Here is a 15,564-nt window from a genome sequence, read left to right as displayed (position 1 = left end):
AGAGAGAGAAAGAGAGAGAAAGAATCTTAACCAGGCTCCATGCTCTGCACAGAGCCTGACGTAGGGTTTGATCCCACAACACTGGAATCATGACCTGAGCTGAGTCAAGGGTTGAATGCTCAATTGACTGAGCAACCCAGGTGCTCTATTATTTTACCTTCTAAAGTTGATTTTTATATGGCATGAGGAAGGGATCCATTCTTTTCCACATGGATAACCAAAAATTGTCCCAGCACTATTTCCTCAGTGATTTTGTCATAAATCAAGCACTCATATATGTACAGACTGTTTCTGGGCTCTCTTATTTTGTCAATTTTCTATCCTGTGTTAATAACAAACTTTTAATTACTATAAATTCATAGTAAGTTTGCTATCTGGTAAGTCAAGTTGCTTTCCTCCCCCTCCTCCTCCCCCACCTCCTCCTCTTCCTTGTAATTTTCCTCTTATGCAGGAGTTTCTCAGCTATTCCTGCATCTTTGCTCTTCATATAGATATTTCAATCAGATTGTTATGCTTTATTAAAAGGGACAATTATTTTTCATGCATTGCATTTTTGTGCCTTTTAAATTTTATTGGGAAGGTATGTATTATAAATTAAAGAATAATGTAAATGAATCTTATGACTGCCCATTGTGTCAAGATCAATGAGAACTTCATGGCATTTCAGGCCCTCTATAATCTGATAGTTTTTCCCATCCTATTATCCATTACTTCCAAATAGAAAACTACATCTCTAAAGTAGGCTAGTTTTTCCAAAACTCCCTAGTGTAAACCATAGTAAGCTCACTTACACCCTGTCTTTGCTCATATTATTTCTTCATATTAAACCACCTATTCTTCAAACCTGATTGTAGATCTTTCTCCAACCCACTTTCCTAAAAATACCAATGTACATAAAGTCAGAGGTTGGCTCTTACTAGTTTTAAATTTTACTTCATTGTGATAGTTTACTATTCCCAGTTGAAGTATGAGTTCCCGAGGGGCCACGATGGGCTACAAAAGAGTTAAAGAAATATTTTTGATGGGCTCCTCTCCATGTTAAATGGATTTTAGACTAATCACTGTTGCCAACCTTTGGAGTCCAGTCACAATAACACCTTTTTATTTGGATGTGTTGGCTTTTTTTTGTACTTGATGTACGTGGGCAACTATGATTAGTGAACTACAGGAGAAAGCCAGTGCTTAATGGAATTCATTTGCAAGGGACTTTTACAACATAATTTGAAAATACCTTCATCAGCAGAGACAGCCTAATAACATGTTCTCGTAGTGGTTTACAATGTTTCTGTATAGCTCCCCATCTGAAGAGATGATAAAGAAACAAGAGTGTGAACCATAATTAAATCCATTAGCCACAGTGTGAGAAATAATGTTTAAACAACAGTTCAACAGCAGCAACACCCATATTCTTCAAAATCTTATCCAATGCTTAAAACAGAGATAGCTGGAGATAATTTATTGTTCCTATTATATTTCTCAATAATAAAAATTAAAAATCCTTATTGCTTGATATATTCATTTTGTAGAAGATAACTAACATTGCCGTAATGGCCCAAACTAATTTGCAGTAACATAAAAATTACCAAAGGCATAGGATAGGGTATGAATAAGCTGAAATAAAAACCAACTACGACACTTTAAATATCTATAAAAGATTACAAATAATAAAGAGCAAGTAGTTTGAAAAAATCTTCAAATAAATGACCACTTCTTGCCTTTTTTTAAAATTAAAGGTTATTCTTTTTTGTATTAAACATCTTTTATGTATTATCCAACTTACCTGTTGTTATAAACCTGACGTTCCACGGGATAAAAGTGAGCTACTTTTCAATTAGTAAGTTGGGAGTATGGCACATCATTATTTATATTAGTCATTCAATTTTAGAGTTTAACAAGATTTTCAAAGCACTGATAGGCTTTACACTGAAGAATGGATTTAAATGCAATTTAAATAAAGGTTTCTGATTAGAAAAGTGGTCTATGGCCAAGTTCTATTGTCATTGTACTCCGTGGAAACTTTAAGCCAAATTATTTAAAAATAGTTTTAAATGTGAAAACAATTTGCTGCTTCAGATCACACAATAGGATGTGCAGAAGAAAAGAAAGCAAATAATTGAATTGATTATCCTTCAAGTTTCAACCCAAAATCCAAACATCAATAGTCATTCAAACTAGCTCCAGAGAGAATGTTCATCTAGTTTTCAATAAGGTATCTTCAGATAGGAAAAAAAAAATTAGACTTTACAAAAGGGATTTGAAAATAACCATATACAGGCATTTAAAAAGGGCTATCTTCTTCTAAAAATATTATTCCAAAAAGTACAATCCAAAATCAGAAAGCAAGTTATTAATGCAGCATTCTTTTTTTTTTTTTTTTTTTTTTACAACTTCATTGAGGTATAACTGATGCACAATAAACTGCACATATTTAAAGTGTACAAGGGGCTGGTTTGGCCTATGTATATACCTGTGAAATCTTCACTATAATCAAGTTATAGAGCATTTCTATCAGGTCCCAAAGTTTCCTTATTTCCTTTTTAATCCTTTCCCTCTCTCCATCCCTTTCTCCCCCAACACCCATCTCCAGGCAACCACTGATTTACTTTGTCAAGTAGTTAAGTTTGCATTTTCTAGAATTTATATAAATGGAATTACGCAGGTTCCACTTTTTTTGCATACCTCTTTCGGCATTAAGAGTTATTAATATTGTATCAATAATTCATTCTATTTTATTTCTATGAAGTATTCTATTGCATAGAGGTAGCAAATCTGGTGTGTCCATTCACCATTTGGTGGACACTTAACTTGTTTCCAGTTTGGGATATTATGAACAAAGCTGTTAGGAATATTAATTCGTACATAAGACTTCAGCTGGATATACATTTTATTTCTCTTGGGTAAATATCTAGGAGAATAGTTAGACTGTATGTTAGTGCATGTTTAACTCTTTTAGAATATGCCAGGCTGTTTTCCAAAAGTAAATGTACTATTTTACATTTCCATCAACAGTGTATAAGATAAAGTTCCAGTGGGCCCATATTATCACCAAGATTTAGTGTGGTCAGTCTTCTTCACTGTAGCCACTTTCGTGGCTGTGTAGTGGTATCTCACTGTGAGGTTTTGTTGTGGTTTTTTGGGTTTGCGGACATTTTCCCAGTGACTAAAGATGCTGAGCATTTTTCATGTTTTCAGTGGTATCTCTTAGTGAAGTCTCTAGCCAAATGCTTTGCCCATCTTAAAATCACAGTTTTTAGGGGGTCTTTTTAATGGGTTATAGTTCTATATATTGTTTAGATACAACTTCTTTTTCAGATATATTTTATGTATTCTCCCAGTCTAAAAATTGTCTTTTAATTTTAACTGTGTTTTTAAACAGCTGTTTTAATATTAAGTACAATTTAACCTTTTATAGTTTTAGAGTGATTGTTTCTATGTCCTATTTGAGAAATCTTTGCCTAATTCAAGATTCTCTTGTTTTCCTTTTAGAAGTTTCATAGTTTTAGATATTGCATTTAGATAAATTATCCATTTTAGTTTAATTTTTGTATATGTGTAGGTATAAAGTTTCATTTCTTTACAAAAAGGTTGTCTAAGTATTAAGCACACTTGCTGAAAAGATCTATTCCTCATTGAATTGCCTTGGGACCTTTGCTGAAAATCAAGGTATCATATCGGTAATATGTCTATTTTTAAACTCTACTCTGTTCTATGGATCTATAGGTCTATCTTTATACCAAAACTACATTGTCTTGATTACTGTAGCTTTATAAAAATCTTGAAATCAGATAATGTATGTTCTCTGACTTTAATCTTTTTATTCAAATGTGTTTTGGCTATCCTAGACCCTCTTTATTTCCATATAAATTTTAGAATCAAGTTGTCAATTTCAGCAAGAGAGTATCCCAGGATTTTGATTGCAATTGCATTGGATATAGTAGTTCCATCTGAGGAGAACAGATGTCTTAACAATATTAAGTCTTGCAAACCATGAACGTGATCTTTCACCATGTATATAAGTTTTCTTTGATTTCTTTTTTTAGTGTTTTGTATTTGTCCACATCTTAATAGATTTATATCTAAATATTTAATGGTTTTTGTGCTGTTATAAATTGTACTTTTTTCCACTTCCAATTATTCACTGCCAGTATATAGGAATAAAATTGATTTTTGTATATTGACCTTGCATACTGCAAATCTGCTAAATTGATTCATTAGTTAATTTTTTGTATATTTAGGGGGTTTTTTTTCCATAGACAATCATGTCATCTGTGAACGAAGGTGGTTTTATCTTTTCCTTTCCAACTTGTATGCTTTTATTTCTTTTTCTTTTTTTTTTTTTTTTTTTTTTTTTTTTTCCAACGTTTTTATTTATTTTTGGGACAGAGAGAGACAGAGCATGAACGGGGGAGGGGCAGAGAGAGAGGGAGACACAGCATCGGAAACAGGCTCCAGGCTCCGAGCCGTCAGCCCGGAGCCCGACGCGGGGCTCGAACTCACGGACCGCGAGATCGTGACCTGGCTGAAGTCGGACGCTCAACCGACTGCGCCACCCAGGCGCCCCTTATTTCTTTTTCTATTGCACTGATAAAACCTCCAGTATAACAGTGAATAAAAGTGGGGAGCTTGGAGAACTTTGCCTTGGTCCCAATCATAGGAGGAAAGCAGTCAATTTTTCACCATTAGTCATGATGTTAGCTGTAAATATTTTTGTAGATACTTTTTATCAGGAAGAAAAGGTTGTCTTTTATTCCTAGTTTGCTGAGAATTTTTTTTATCACAAATATATACTAATTTTGTCACTTTTTATGCAGCTATTAGGATAAACATATGGTGTTTCTTCTTTAGTCTGTATGTTCTTTAATCTGCTATTTACATTGATTGATTTTCAAATGTTTAAGCAACCTTACATTACCAGGAAAATGACCACTTGGTCACAATGTATTATTCTTTTATGCTGGATTCAATTAAATGATATGTTGCCTAGAGTATCTATGGTTATGAAGAATATTTATCTGTAGTTTTCTTGTAATGTCTTTGGTTTGGTTATCAGGGTAATGCTAGCTCCAAAAACTGAGCTGGGGGCAGCACCTGGTTGGCTCAGTCAGTTAAGCCCTTGACTCCTGATTTTGGCTCAGGTCATGATGTCATGGTCCTGAGATCAAGTGCTGCCTCCATGCAAAGGCTGCTTGGGATTCTCTCTCTCCCTCTCTCTCTGCCCCTCCCCTACTCGTACTCTCTCAAAATATGACACAGGGCTCAATCTCACAAACTGTGAGCTCATGACCTGAGCTGAAGTCAAGAGTCTGATGAACACCTAACCGACTGAGCCACCCAGGCACCCCCATCTATTCCTTGAATAAGCTTTGGTAGTCAGCATTTTTCAAGAAATTTGTCTATATCATCTATGTTGTCAATTTTGTGGGCATAAAGTTGTTTGTAATAGCTCCTTTTGTACTTTTAATGTCTGTAGGATCTTCGTGATGTTCCCTCTTTCATTCCTGATTTTGGCAATTAAACTCGGTTTCTCTCACTTCTAAATGAATCTGGCTAGTGGTTTGTCAATTCTGTTCACTTTTCAAAACACCAGCTTTGGATTTCACTGATTTTCTCTATTGCTTTTCTTCTCAATTTCATTTGCTGCCCTTTTTTGTGTGTGTTGGATTTAATTTACTCTTCTACCACCAGGTTCTTAATAGAGAAGATTACTTTGTTGCTATGAGATTTCTTTTCTAATGTAAGCATTTAATGCCACTGTTTTCCTATAAGCACTACTTTATGTGCATCCCACAAATGTTGATGTTTTGTTTCCATTTCAATTCAGTCAAAATATTTTATAATTTCCCTTGTTCCTTCCTTCTTGACACATGGGCAATTTAGAATTGTTCTATTTCCAAATACTTAAGAAGTTTCCAGATATCTTTCTGATCTTGAATTCTATTTATTTCTTATGGTAAGAGAACATGTTTTACAGGATTTTGGTTGTTTTAAATATGTTGATATATGTTTATGACTCAGAATATGGTATATTTTGGTGAATATCCCATGTATACTTGAAAATAGTATGCATTCTATTGTTTTGGGGAGAAGTGTTCTATAAATGTTGATCATTGTTTAGGTCTTCTAATACTTTCTGTCCTTGTGCCATCAATTACTGAGAGAGGAGTATTGAAATATCTAACTGTAATTAGGGTTTGGTTTTACTTTTAGTTCCATCAATTTTTACTTCCTGTATTTCAAAGCTATTTTGTTAGGTGGACACATATTTAGGATTGTTATGTCTTCCTGGCTACTTAACACCTTTACCATTACATAATGTCAGTTTTCAGCCCTGGTAATGTGTCTTGTTCGGAAGTCTACTATGTGTGATAATACTATAGTCACTCTATTTTTCCTTAGTGTTTACATTGTATGTCTTTTCCACCTTTTACTTTTAGTCTATTTGTACATTTATATTTAAAATGGCTTTCTTTCAGGAAGTGTATAGTAAGTATGATCCTGCTCAATATGATAATCCTGCTCAATATGATAATCTTTTAATTCATAATTTGTATGTTTTGAACATTTCCATTAATTGTCATTATCGATGTTTAGATAAAAATCTGCCATCTTGCATGCTGTTTTCTTTTTGTTCTATGTGCTCTTTGTTCCTTTTATATTTCTGCTTGCTTTTGGATTAAGGATTTAAGATCAAGTTTATCTCCATTACTGGCTTACTATTTAACTCTATTTAAAAAAAGCTGTTTAAAATTTACAATGTTTGGCTTAAATTAATATACAAATAATATTATACCTTTTCTTATATAAGAATCTTGTAACAGTTTACTCCCAACATATCCCCCTCATCATTTGTGTTATTGTTGTAATATATTTTACTTTTATATATGCTATAAATCCACAATACATTGCTGTTATCTTATATTTAGACACTTGTCTTTTAGGATGATGAAGAATAAGACAACAAGTACTTTTTATGTTTATCTTTATTTTAACCATTTTCAGACATCTTCAGTTCTTTGTATAAATCAAAGTTCCCATCTGGTGTTTTGGTATCACTGCCTGAAGAATTTCCTACAGCTTCTACTGTACTATAGTCTGCTGTTAAGGAATTCCCTCAGCTTTTGTCCAAGAACAACACAGGTTTTCCTCTTTGAATGTTTTTTTTTTCAGTGGCATAGGATTCTGGATTGACAATTTTAAAAATTTCACCACTTTAAAAATGTCTCTCTGTTGTATGTCTTGCATAGAGGAAGTCTGCTGTAATTCTTATTTTTGTTGTCTGTATATAATGTGAATTTTTCCATTTACTGCCTTTAAGATTTTCTTTTTATCTTTGTTTTTCTAGCAGTTTCAATATGTTATTTCTGTTTTAAAAATCCCACTTGAGGTTTTCTGAGCTCTGTGAATTTCCCAGTTTGATACCTTTCATTTTACCAAGAGAATTCTTAGCAGTTATCTCTTTAAATATTTTGTCTGTCTCAGTGTTCCTTTCTTCTTACAAGATGCCAATTTATCCCCAGCTCTTGCTCATGTGCACACATGCACACATGTGTGCTTAACTCTTTATTCTCTTTGTCCTGTTTAACTATATCCAAGTTCATTGATTCTTCATCTGTCCAGTTTTACTGATGAGCCCAAAGGCATTCTCAATTTGTTAAATATATATTTTTTTCCTTCTAGCATTTCTATTTTACTTGTTCTTATGGTTTCCATCTATCTGTCAAATTCCCTATTTGCTCAGGTAAATCGTCCACCTTTTCCACTAAACACTTTAACATATTAATCATAGCCATTCCTTACTTGATAGTACAAACATCTGAGTCATCTCTGTGTCTGGTTCTGTTGAGTGTTTTGTCTGTTGATAAGGGGTTGGTTTTTGTCTTTTATGTCTTATAATTTTAAAAATAATATTTTAAAATTATTAAAGTATAGGGGCGCCTGGGTGGCGCAGTCGGTTAAGCGTCCGACTTCAGCCAGGTCACGATCTCACGGTCTGTGAGTTCGAGCCCCGCGTCAGGCTCTGGGCTGATGGCTCAGAGCCTGGAGCCTGTTTCCGATTCTGTGTCTCCCTCTCTCTCTGTCCCTCCCCCGTTCATGCTCTGTCTCTCTCTGTCCCAAAAAATAAAATAAACGTTGAAAAAAAAAATTTTTTAAAAAAATAATAAAATAAAATAAAATTATTAAAGTATAGTTGACAATGTTATATTAGTTTCAAGGGTACAACATAGTGATCCAATAATTCTATATATTACTGAGTGCTTACCATAAGTGTAGTCACCATGCAAAATTATTACAATATTATTGACTATATTCTCTATGCTGTACTTTTCATCTCTGTGATTTATTTATTAATTGGAAGTTTGTACCTTTTACTTTTACCTATTTTGCCCATCCCCACACCCCACTTTCCTCTGGAAATCACTAATGTGTTCTTTGTATGTATGACTCTGTTTCTGTTTGTTTGTTCATTTGTTTTTCAGATTCCACAGAAAGTAAAATTACATGGTATTTGTCTTTGACTTATTTCACTTAGCGTAACACCTTCTAGTCATATCCATGTTGTCACAAATGACAAAAGTCTCACTTTTTAAATTATATATATATATACACACACATATATATGTATATATATAGGCATTTGGGCTCTTTCCATAATTTGGCTACTGTTGATAATGCTGCTATAAACATTGGTGCGCCTCTGTTTCCACATCATCACCAACATCTATTGTTTCCAGGGTTGTTAATTTTAGTCATTCTGACAGGTGTGTGGTGATAGCTCACTGTAGTTTTGACTTGTATTTCCCTGATATTGAGCATCTTTTCATGTGTCTGTTAGCCATCTGGATGTCTTCTTTGGATAGCTGTCTATTCATGTCTTCTGCTCATTTCTTAACTGGATTATTTGAATTTTTGGGGGGTGTTGAGTTTGAGAAGTTCTGTATAGGTTTTGGATACTAACCCTTTATCAGATATGTCATTCGCAAATACCTTCTCTCATTCTGTAGGTTGCCTTTTAGTTTGGTTGGTTGTTTCCTTCACTGTGCAGAAGCTTTCTATCTTGATGAAGTCCCAATAGGTCATTTTTGCTTTTGTTTCCCTTGCTTCTGGCAACGTTGTCTAGTAAGAAGTTGCTATGGCTGAGGTCAAAGAGGTTGCTGCCTAGGTTCTCCTCCAGGATTATGATGGTTTCCTGTCTCAAATTTAGATCTTTCATCCATTTTGAGTTTGTTGTCGTGTATGGTGTAAGAAAGTAGTCTAGTTTCATTCTTCTGCATATTGCTGTCCAGTTTTCCCAACACATTGTTGAAGAGATTGTCTTTTTTCCACTGAATATTCTTTCCTGCTTTGTCAAAGATTAGTTGACTGAAGGAAATCTTGTTTTTGCCATTTATATTCTTTCCTCTTTTATCATAGATTAATTGACCATGTAAGTATGGATTTATTTCTGAGCTCTTTATCCTGTTCCATTGACCTATGTGTCTATTTTTGTGCCAGTATCAAACTGTTTTGATTACTATAGCTTTGTTGTATGTCTTGAAATCTGGAAATGTGATACCTCCAGCTTTGTTCTTCTTTCTCAAGATTGCTTTGGCTATTTACGGTCTTTTGTACTTCCATATGAATTTTAGGATTATTGGGGCACCCTGGTGGCTCAGTCAGTTAAGTGACCGACTTCAGCTCAGGTCATGATCTCGTGGCTTGTGGCTTCGATACCCACATCAGGCTCTATGCTGACAGCTCAGAGCCTGGAGCCTGCTTTGGATTCTGTGTCTCCCTCTCTCTCTGCCCTCTCCCCGCTCATGCTGTCTCAAAAATAAACATTAAAAAAATTTTTTTAAATTAGGATTATTTGTTCTAGTTCTGTTGTCTTATAATTTTTTATACTTAATACTGAACATCATGTGTAGAACAACAGAAATGGAGGTAAATAGTTATTTATGGCTGAAAATGCACAGGACTCTAATTTCACTAGAAATTTAATGAACAGATCTGAGTTAATTTAGTCAACAGTTCATCTTATTTAGGTTTTATTGTTGTCATGGTTACCTTCAGTACACCATTGGCTTCAAACCTCTTTGGTATTACCTTGTGCTTAAGTTGAAAGATGGATTGCTCTACTCTTAGTTTTTGACCTCTCTATTCACATTCTTTCCCCCTCCTCCACCAGTGGACACTGCTAATGTTTCATATTTAATGCTTGCTAGCTTGCTGTGGACCAGAGGATTCTCTGTTGTCCTAATCTAATCTTAGCTCTAAGTAAGTGCTACATCCCCAAGTCTTGGTGAATGGGCTTTCTCAGTGATCCTATCCCTCCCTGAGTGATAGGATGCCTTTAATGGCTAGGGTAGGGATGGCTTCCTGTTCTCCATCATGATTAGGGGTTTTCTATGTCCTCTCCTGCAGTCAGAATGGGTCTTCATCTGAGGACAGGTTTGCTACCCTCCCCTAGTGACTTAAATGTGTTTGTTCCACAGGGAAGGAGAATCAGGTAAGGTTTTGTGTTTTTCTCCAAGCAGCAGTTACTCTCCTTCTCCAGCCCTGTACTACTCAAGAAAGTTTTCTCTAATCCCCTTCCCAATGCTCAATTCTTCTCTTAGGCACACAGTCAGGTCCATAGAGAAAAGCCTAGGAGTGGGTACAAACTCTCCTCAATGAACAGCTTGTAGGGGTTCTAGATTCTCCTGTTATCCCCCACTCAGCTTTTAGCAATTTGTTACAGTTTTTCACTGGATTATTCTTACCTGTCTGTAGGGAGCTTAACATCTCTTCTGTGTTTTGCCAAAGGTATGCTTGCATCCTGTGTCTCCTTGGAGAGGTCTGTCTTTTCATATATCTCATACTACTTGGTTGCACTGTAACTTAGGATCCCTAGTGGGTTTAAGAAAAGTTATGATTTTGTATATCATACAGTTTTTTCTTGTTCTAAGTCAGATATGATGCTTTTCCCAGTCTGTTCCATCCTAAGCAAAACCGAAACTCTCCAATTTTTTGTTGCTGTGAACTTTACACACTGGTCCTAAAATTTATATGAAAATGAAAAAAAAATCAAGATTTGCCAAAATATTCTTGAAGAACAAGGTGATAAGAAACAAAACAGTGAGTTATTGGTGTAAAGGCAGACAAACTAACCAATGGGACAGAACAGAAAGCCCGGAAACAGATCCATAGAAACATAGACATTAATTTACAACAAAGGTGGTACTGCAGAAAAGCAAAGGAAAAAGACAGTCCCAGTGAACAATTAGATAACTACAAGGAAAAAAATGAAACCTAATGCCTACCTCACCTAATAACAAAAAAACAATTCCAAATGAATTATAGAATGTAAAAGCAAGACAATGCTAGAACATCTAGAAATTAATACCGGATATCTTCATGACCTTGAGGCATTGCACAAAAATCAATAATCATACAGGAAAATAATGAATTTGAATATGCTAAAATTAAGATCATTTGGTTAATCAAAACACACCATTAAAAGACTGAAAGACCAATCAGAGTGGGAAAGCTATCTGCAACACAGAACTGACAGAAATTCATAAAACACTCTAATACAATAGAAAAATAGGCAAGAGATTTGACTGGGCAGTATACAAAACAGGAAATCTAATCAGCCAATGGGTAAAGGTGCTCAATTTCATTTGTAATCAAGGAAATGCAAGTTAAAACCATAATAAGATACCACTAAACAACTACAATCCCACTTCCAGAAATAATACAACAGAAATTTAAGTACAGAACACCAAGAAAATATGTACACGAATGCTCATAACAGTACAATCTGTCAAACAGTGGGATCAACCCAAATAGCCATCTACAGTGGAATGGGAGAGATATGTATATTCAATGTAATATTCTACAGCAAATAATATGAATAGCAGCTATATGCAATAGCAGATATGGAACTCAGAAACAATACACAGCAAAAGCATTTAATATAGAGCAAAAAACTGTATAATCCCATTTAATATACATTTCAAAAACAGGTAAAACTATAATATTTAAGGGTATAAGCTTAGGTATATCAGTAGATGGTTAACTTTGTAAGGGACAGAGAGGGTAGTAATTGTGAGAGAAAATACTGAGGTTTCTGTGATGCTAGTGGTGATTTACCTCTTCATTTGGTTGGTAGTCACATAGGTGTCCATTTTGTAGACAATTAGCCTATATACTTTGTCTTCCATGCTTTACTATATATTTAGTATACTTCATTATAACCTCCCCATATATCTTCCAGAAAGTTTTTGGCCATTAGTGAACTTGTTGGTTTTTTTTTTTTTTTTTTTTTTTAATTAGAGGTGTTTCATTTTTTTAAAAATCAGATTACTATTTTTTAAATTATTTTATTACTTTTTAAATTTTTTAAATGTTTATATATTTTTGAGAGACAGAGAGACAAAGCATGAGTGGGGAAGGGGCAGAGAGAGGGAGACATAGAATCCAAAGCAGGCTCCAGGCTCTGAGCTGTCAGCACAGAGCCTGACGTGGGACTCGAACTCACGAGCCGTGAGATCATGACTTGAGCCACAGTTAGACGTTTAAATGACTGAGCCATGTAGGCGCCCCGTTTACTAGAGGTGTTTCAAATGCAGTGATGTAACTTTCTGATCCCTAGTATGCTCTTTGGTTCTAATTTTCTAGGATTCAAGAAAATTTGTATGTTTTTTGGAGCATGGTGGGGGGGATTCTTCCCCTGTTTGGAACTGAGAGACACAAAATGCAGGTAAAAATAAAAAAATATATATATTAGCTATACTAATGACAAAAAGCTGTACTAGTGGATATGTGACCATAGTGGGCTACCAAATACCCAACACCTAAATTAAATGGATCCAAGTCCAAGGCAGGTTTCCCTGCAGCCTGCCTCACAAAGCTCAGGATTTTGCTGAAATCAAAGAAATGCAGACAGGAAGAAATTTACCCATAAGATGTGTCACTCCTCCTTCCCTGGCATGGACTGAGTGGGGCACCCTGCCTTCGCCTCCTGGAGAGTGGAATGGAAATTCTCTCCGCTCTATGGAAATGTGAAGAACAGGAATAAATATCACCCCTAACAACAGGCAGACTAGCTTCGCTTGACAGTCTATCTTTAAAGTCAGCTCTGAAGCTTAGCAGAGGCTGCCATAGGCTAAATTTTAGAACAAGCTTCATTCTTGCTCTTACAGCTCCTTTCTCTTCTTCCACTTATGAACCTGCATATATACTCCAACCACCATCTTTTTAGTGGCTTGCCTGGAAATATCTGCAGAGACTTGTAAGCAAGGGTAAAGGAGAAGAGAGCAGGTGATTATATGTGTAGCTCTTTTCTAAGTAATGTATTTATGAATAAAATGATCTTTCCCATTTCTCTATGAGATGTATTAAATTGGCATACAACTTTAAGTGCCTCTGGAGCTTATTTAGATCATTCTTTCTCTAGGTAAAGTTAAGCCTGGTTCAGGTCTGCTTTTTGGTATTTAGAAGTATTCAATGATTATTTGTATCAGCCTTCTCTTAAAAGTCAATAAAAACACAAATATATATCTACAGCTTAAAGTCATTACCTCCTTTTCACAGTGATGAAGAATGATTACTGTGTGTTCATAAATACTTTTATTCATGATTTTAATTAGCATGGATAATTTGGCCAAGACATTTCAGTTCAGACACAGCAACACGTGTTTATTTAATTAAAATTTTATTTTTACTTTGAGGTAACTGTAGATTCACGTGCAGAGATTCCATTGTGTCCTGTTACCCAATTTCCTCTAACAGTAACATCTTGCAAAACTATAGTACAATATCCCCCAAGATATTGGTATTGACACAGTCATAACAAAGAACATTTCCATCCTCATGATGATTCCTTATGTTGCCCATTTAGAGGCACACATAATTCTCTCCCTTGCAACCCTCTCCCCTTAAATTCCAGAAACCACTAATTTGTTCTCCGTTTCTATAATTTTGTCATTTCAAGAATGCTCCATAAATGGAACCATATGGTATAAAACCTTTTGGGATTGGCTCTCTCATTCAGCACAATGGTCTAGAATTCATCCAGGTTGTTGCAGGTATCCATAGTTTGCTCTTTTTCATTGGCGAGTAGTATTCCATGGTTGGATAGATCACATTTTGTTTAACCATCTGCCCACTGAAAAGCTCTGTGTTGTTTTTGGTGACTACAAATAAAATTGCCATGAACAGTTTTTTATGTGAATACAAGTGTGTGAAAACATGTTTATAACAACATGTGACTCTCTAATTTTCTACCTGTTTAACTACAAAGCAGAAGATGTCAAGGTATTTGCCAAAAGTCATAGACCACTTCTTTGTAACTGAGGGTCAACTAATGAGTCTTATCAGTACTTGCAGCTTTATAACTATTTTGCTTCCTGACCTTGGAAAGCTCCCCCAAATATCTTTGAGCCTCAACTAGATAAGATATATGCTTTTCAAAGTGTATCATTTGAAACACAAACTCCATGAAATGCTCCTAAAAGGGATAGGATAAGGCCTTCATGGTCAAGTAAGTTGGAGGAAATGGTGAATACCGTATTTCTCTTTTGAAATAAACAAATGTTCTTTGGTATAAAAAAGAGAGGATCCAGTATCCCACTGTCCAAGTTCAAATTCCAGCTCTATCACTTGCTAGAACAGAAACCTTCGGCAAAACACTTAACACTCCCATATCTCAGTTTTCTCATCTATAGAATGAAGGTAACAACAGTACCCCACTCATACGAATGCAAGATTAACTCTATGGACACAAGGAAACACCTGATAGATGTTATCTATTATTATAACTATTGCCATCATAACCAGAATCATCAAAATCATTGTGATCTTGTTAAAAATATACATGTCCAGGCCCCACCCCTGCAGATTATATTCAGTAAATTTAGGGTAGAGCCTGGTCCAGATGAAGCAGAAGTTATTTTACATTAAGAACGTGTCCAAGACTGTCCAAGACAAGATTGAAACTCAGACCAAACTGACTGATGGAGTTATCACACTTAGTACGCAGTTAATAAATCCTTTAAATGACTAACTCCATAGTCCCACAAAAAGAATACAGTTTTAACTCTCCTGAATTGAAGGCTGAGCTTATAATATAAACTCATGATTCCCCAAGGGGTAGTTCATTTAAAAAAATGCAGTTCTGTGCAGTTGGTACACATCAGCACTCAAAAAAAAAAAAAATTCCTAAATGTAGCAGTTACCATTGATATATAAAAATTTTACTTGTGAGTCATTGCTTAGCAAATCAAATCTGAAAATAAGACATTATTTCCTTAGAAATAAAAGAAAATAACCATGATTCTATTATTCCTGTAGGTTGCATCACCACACTGCTGATTTCCAAAGGTCTTCTTATTGTTAAACACCAGGCAAATTTCCAGAACACTTGGGGAATTCACTTTAGAGGTGGTGGCAATCTTTTTACCACTTCTGCGGCAATCCTCAGGTAAGCTTTGGCCTGGAAAAGAACAGACTCATTTGTTCTACATTTCTCCCCAGCAGACATCAAATGACTCATGAACTGTTGGCCATAGCTGCCTGCTGAATTTAATAGTCAAAAGGCTGAGT

At 35.1% G+C, this 15,564-nt stretch overlaps 1 protein-coding gene across 6 annotated transcripts in view; it reads right to left on the bottom strand.

Annotated features, from left to right (window-relative positions):
• Positions 1-13,656: 13,656 nt before the first annotated feature.
• The window catches only part of NUBPL (NUBP iron-sulfur cluster assembly factor, mitochondrial), a 240,162-nt gene continuing 238,254 nt past the window's right edge, over positions 13,657-15,564 (bottom strand). For all 6 annotated transcript variants that reach the window (XM_058738760.1, XM_058738761.1, XM_058738764.1 and 3 more), the window contains one exon: positions 13,657-15,454. In XM_058738760.1, the coding sequence (XP_058594743.1) occupies positions 15,392-15,454 (63 nt within the window). In that variant the 3' untranslated portion in view covers positions 13,657-15,391. The remainder of the gene's footprint in view (positions 15,455-15,564) is intronic.

This window comes from Neofelis nebulosa, chromosome 7 (genome assembly GCF_028018385.1).
Source record: "Neofelis nebulosa isolate mNeoNeb1 chromosome 7, mNeoNeb1.pri, whole genome shotgun sequence".
Taxonomy (NCBI): Eukaryota; Metazoa; Chordata; class Mammalia; order Carnivora; family Felidae; genus Neofelis; species Neofelis nebulosa.
Note: the sequence above shows the minus strand (reverse complement) of the source record. Positions and strands in the feature narration are given on the sequence as shown.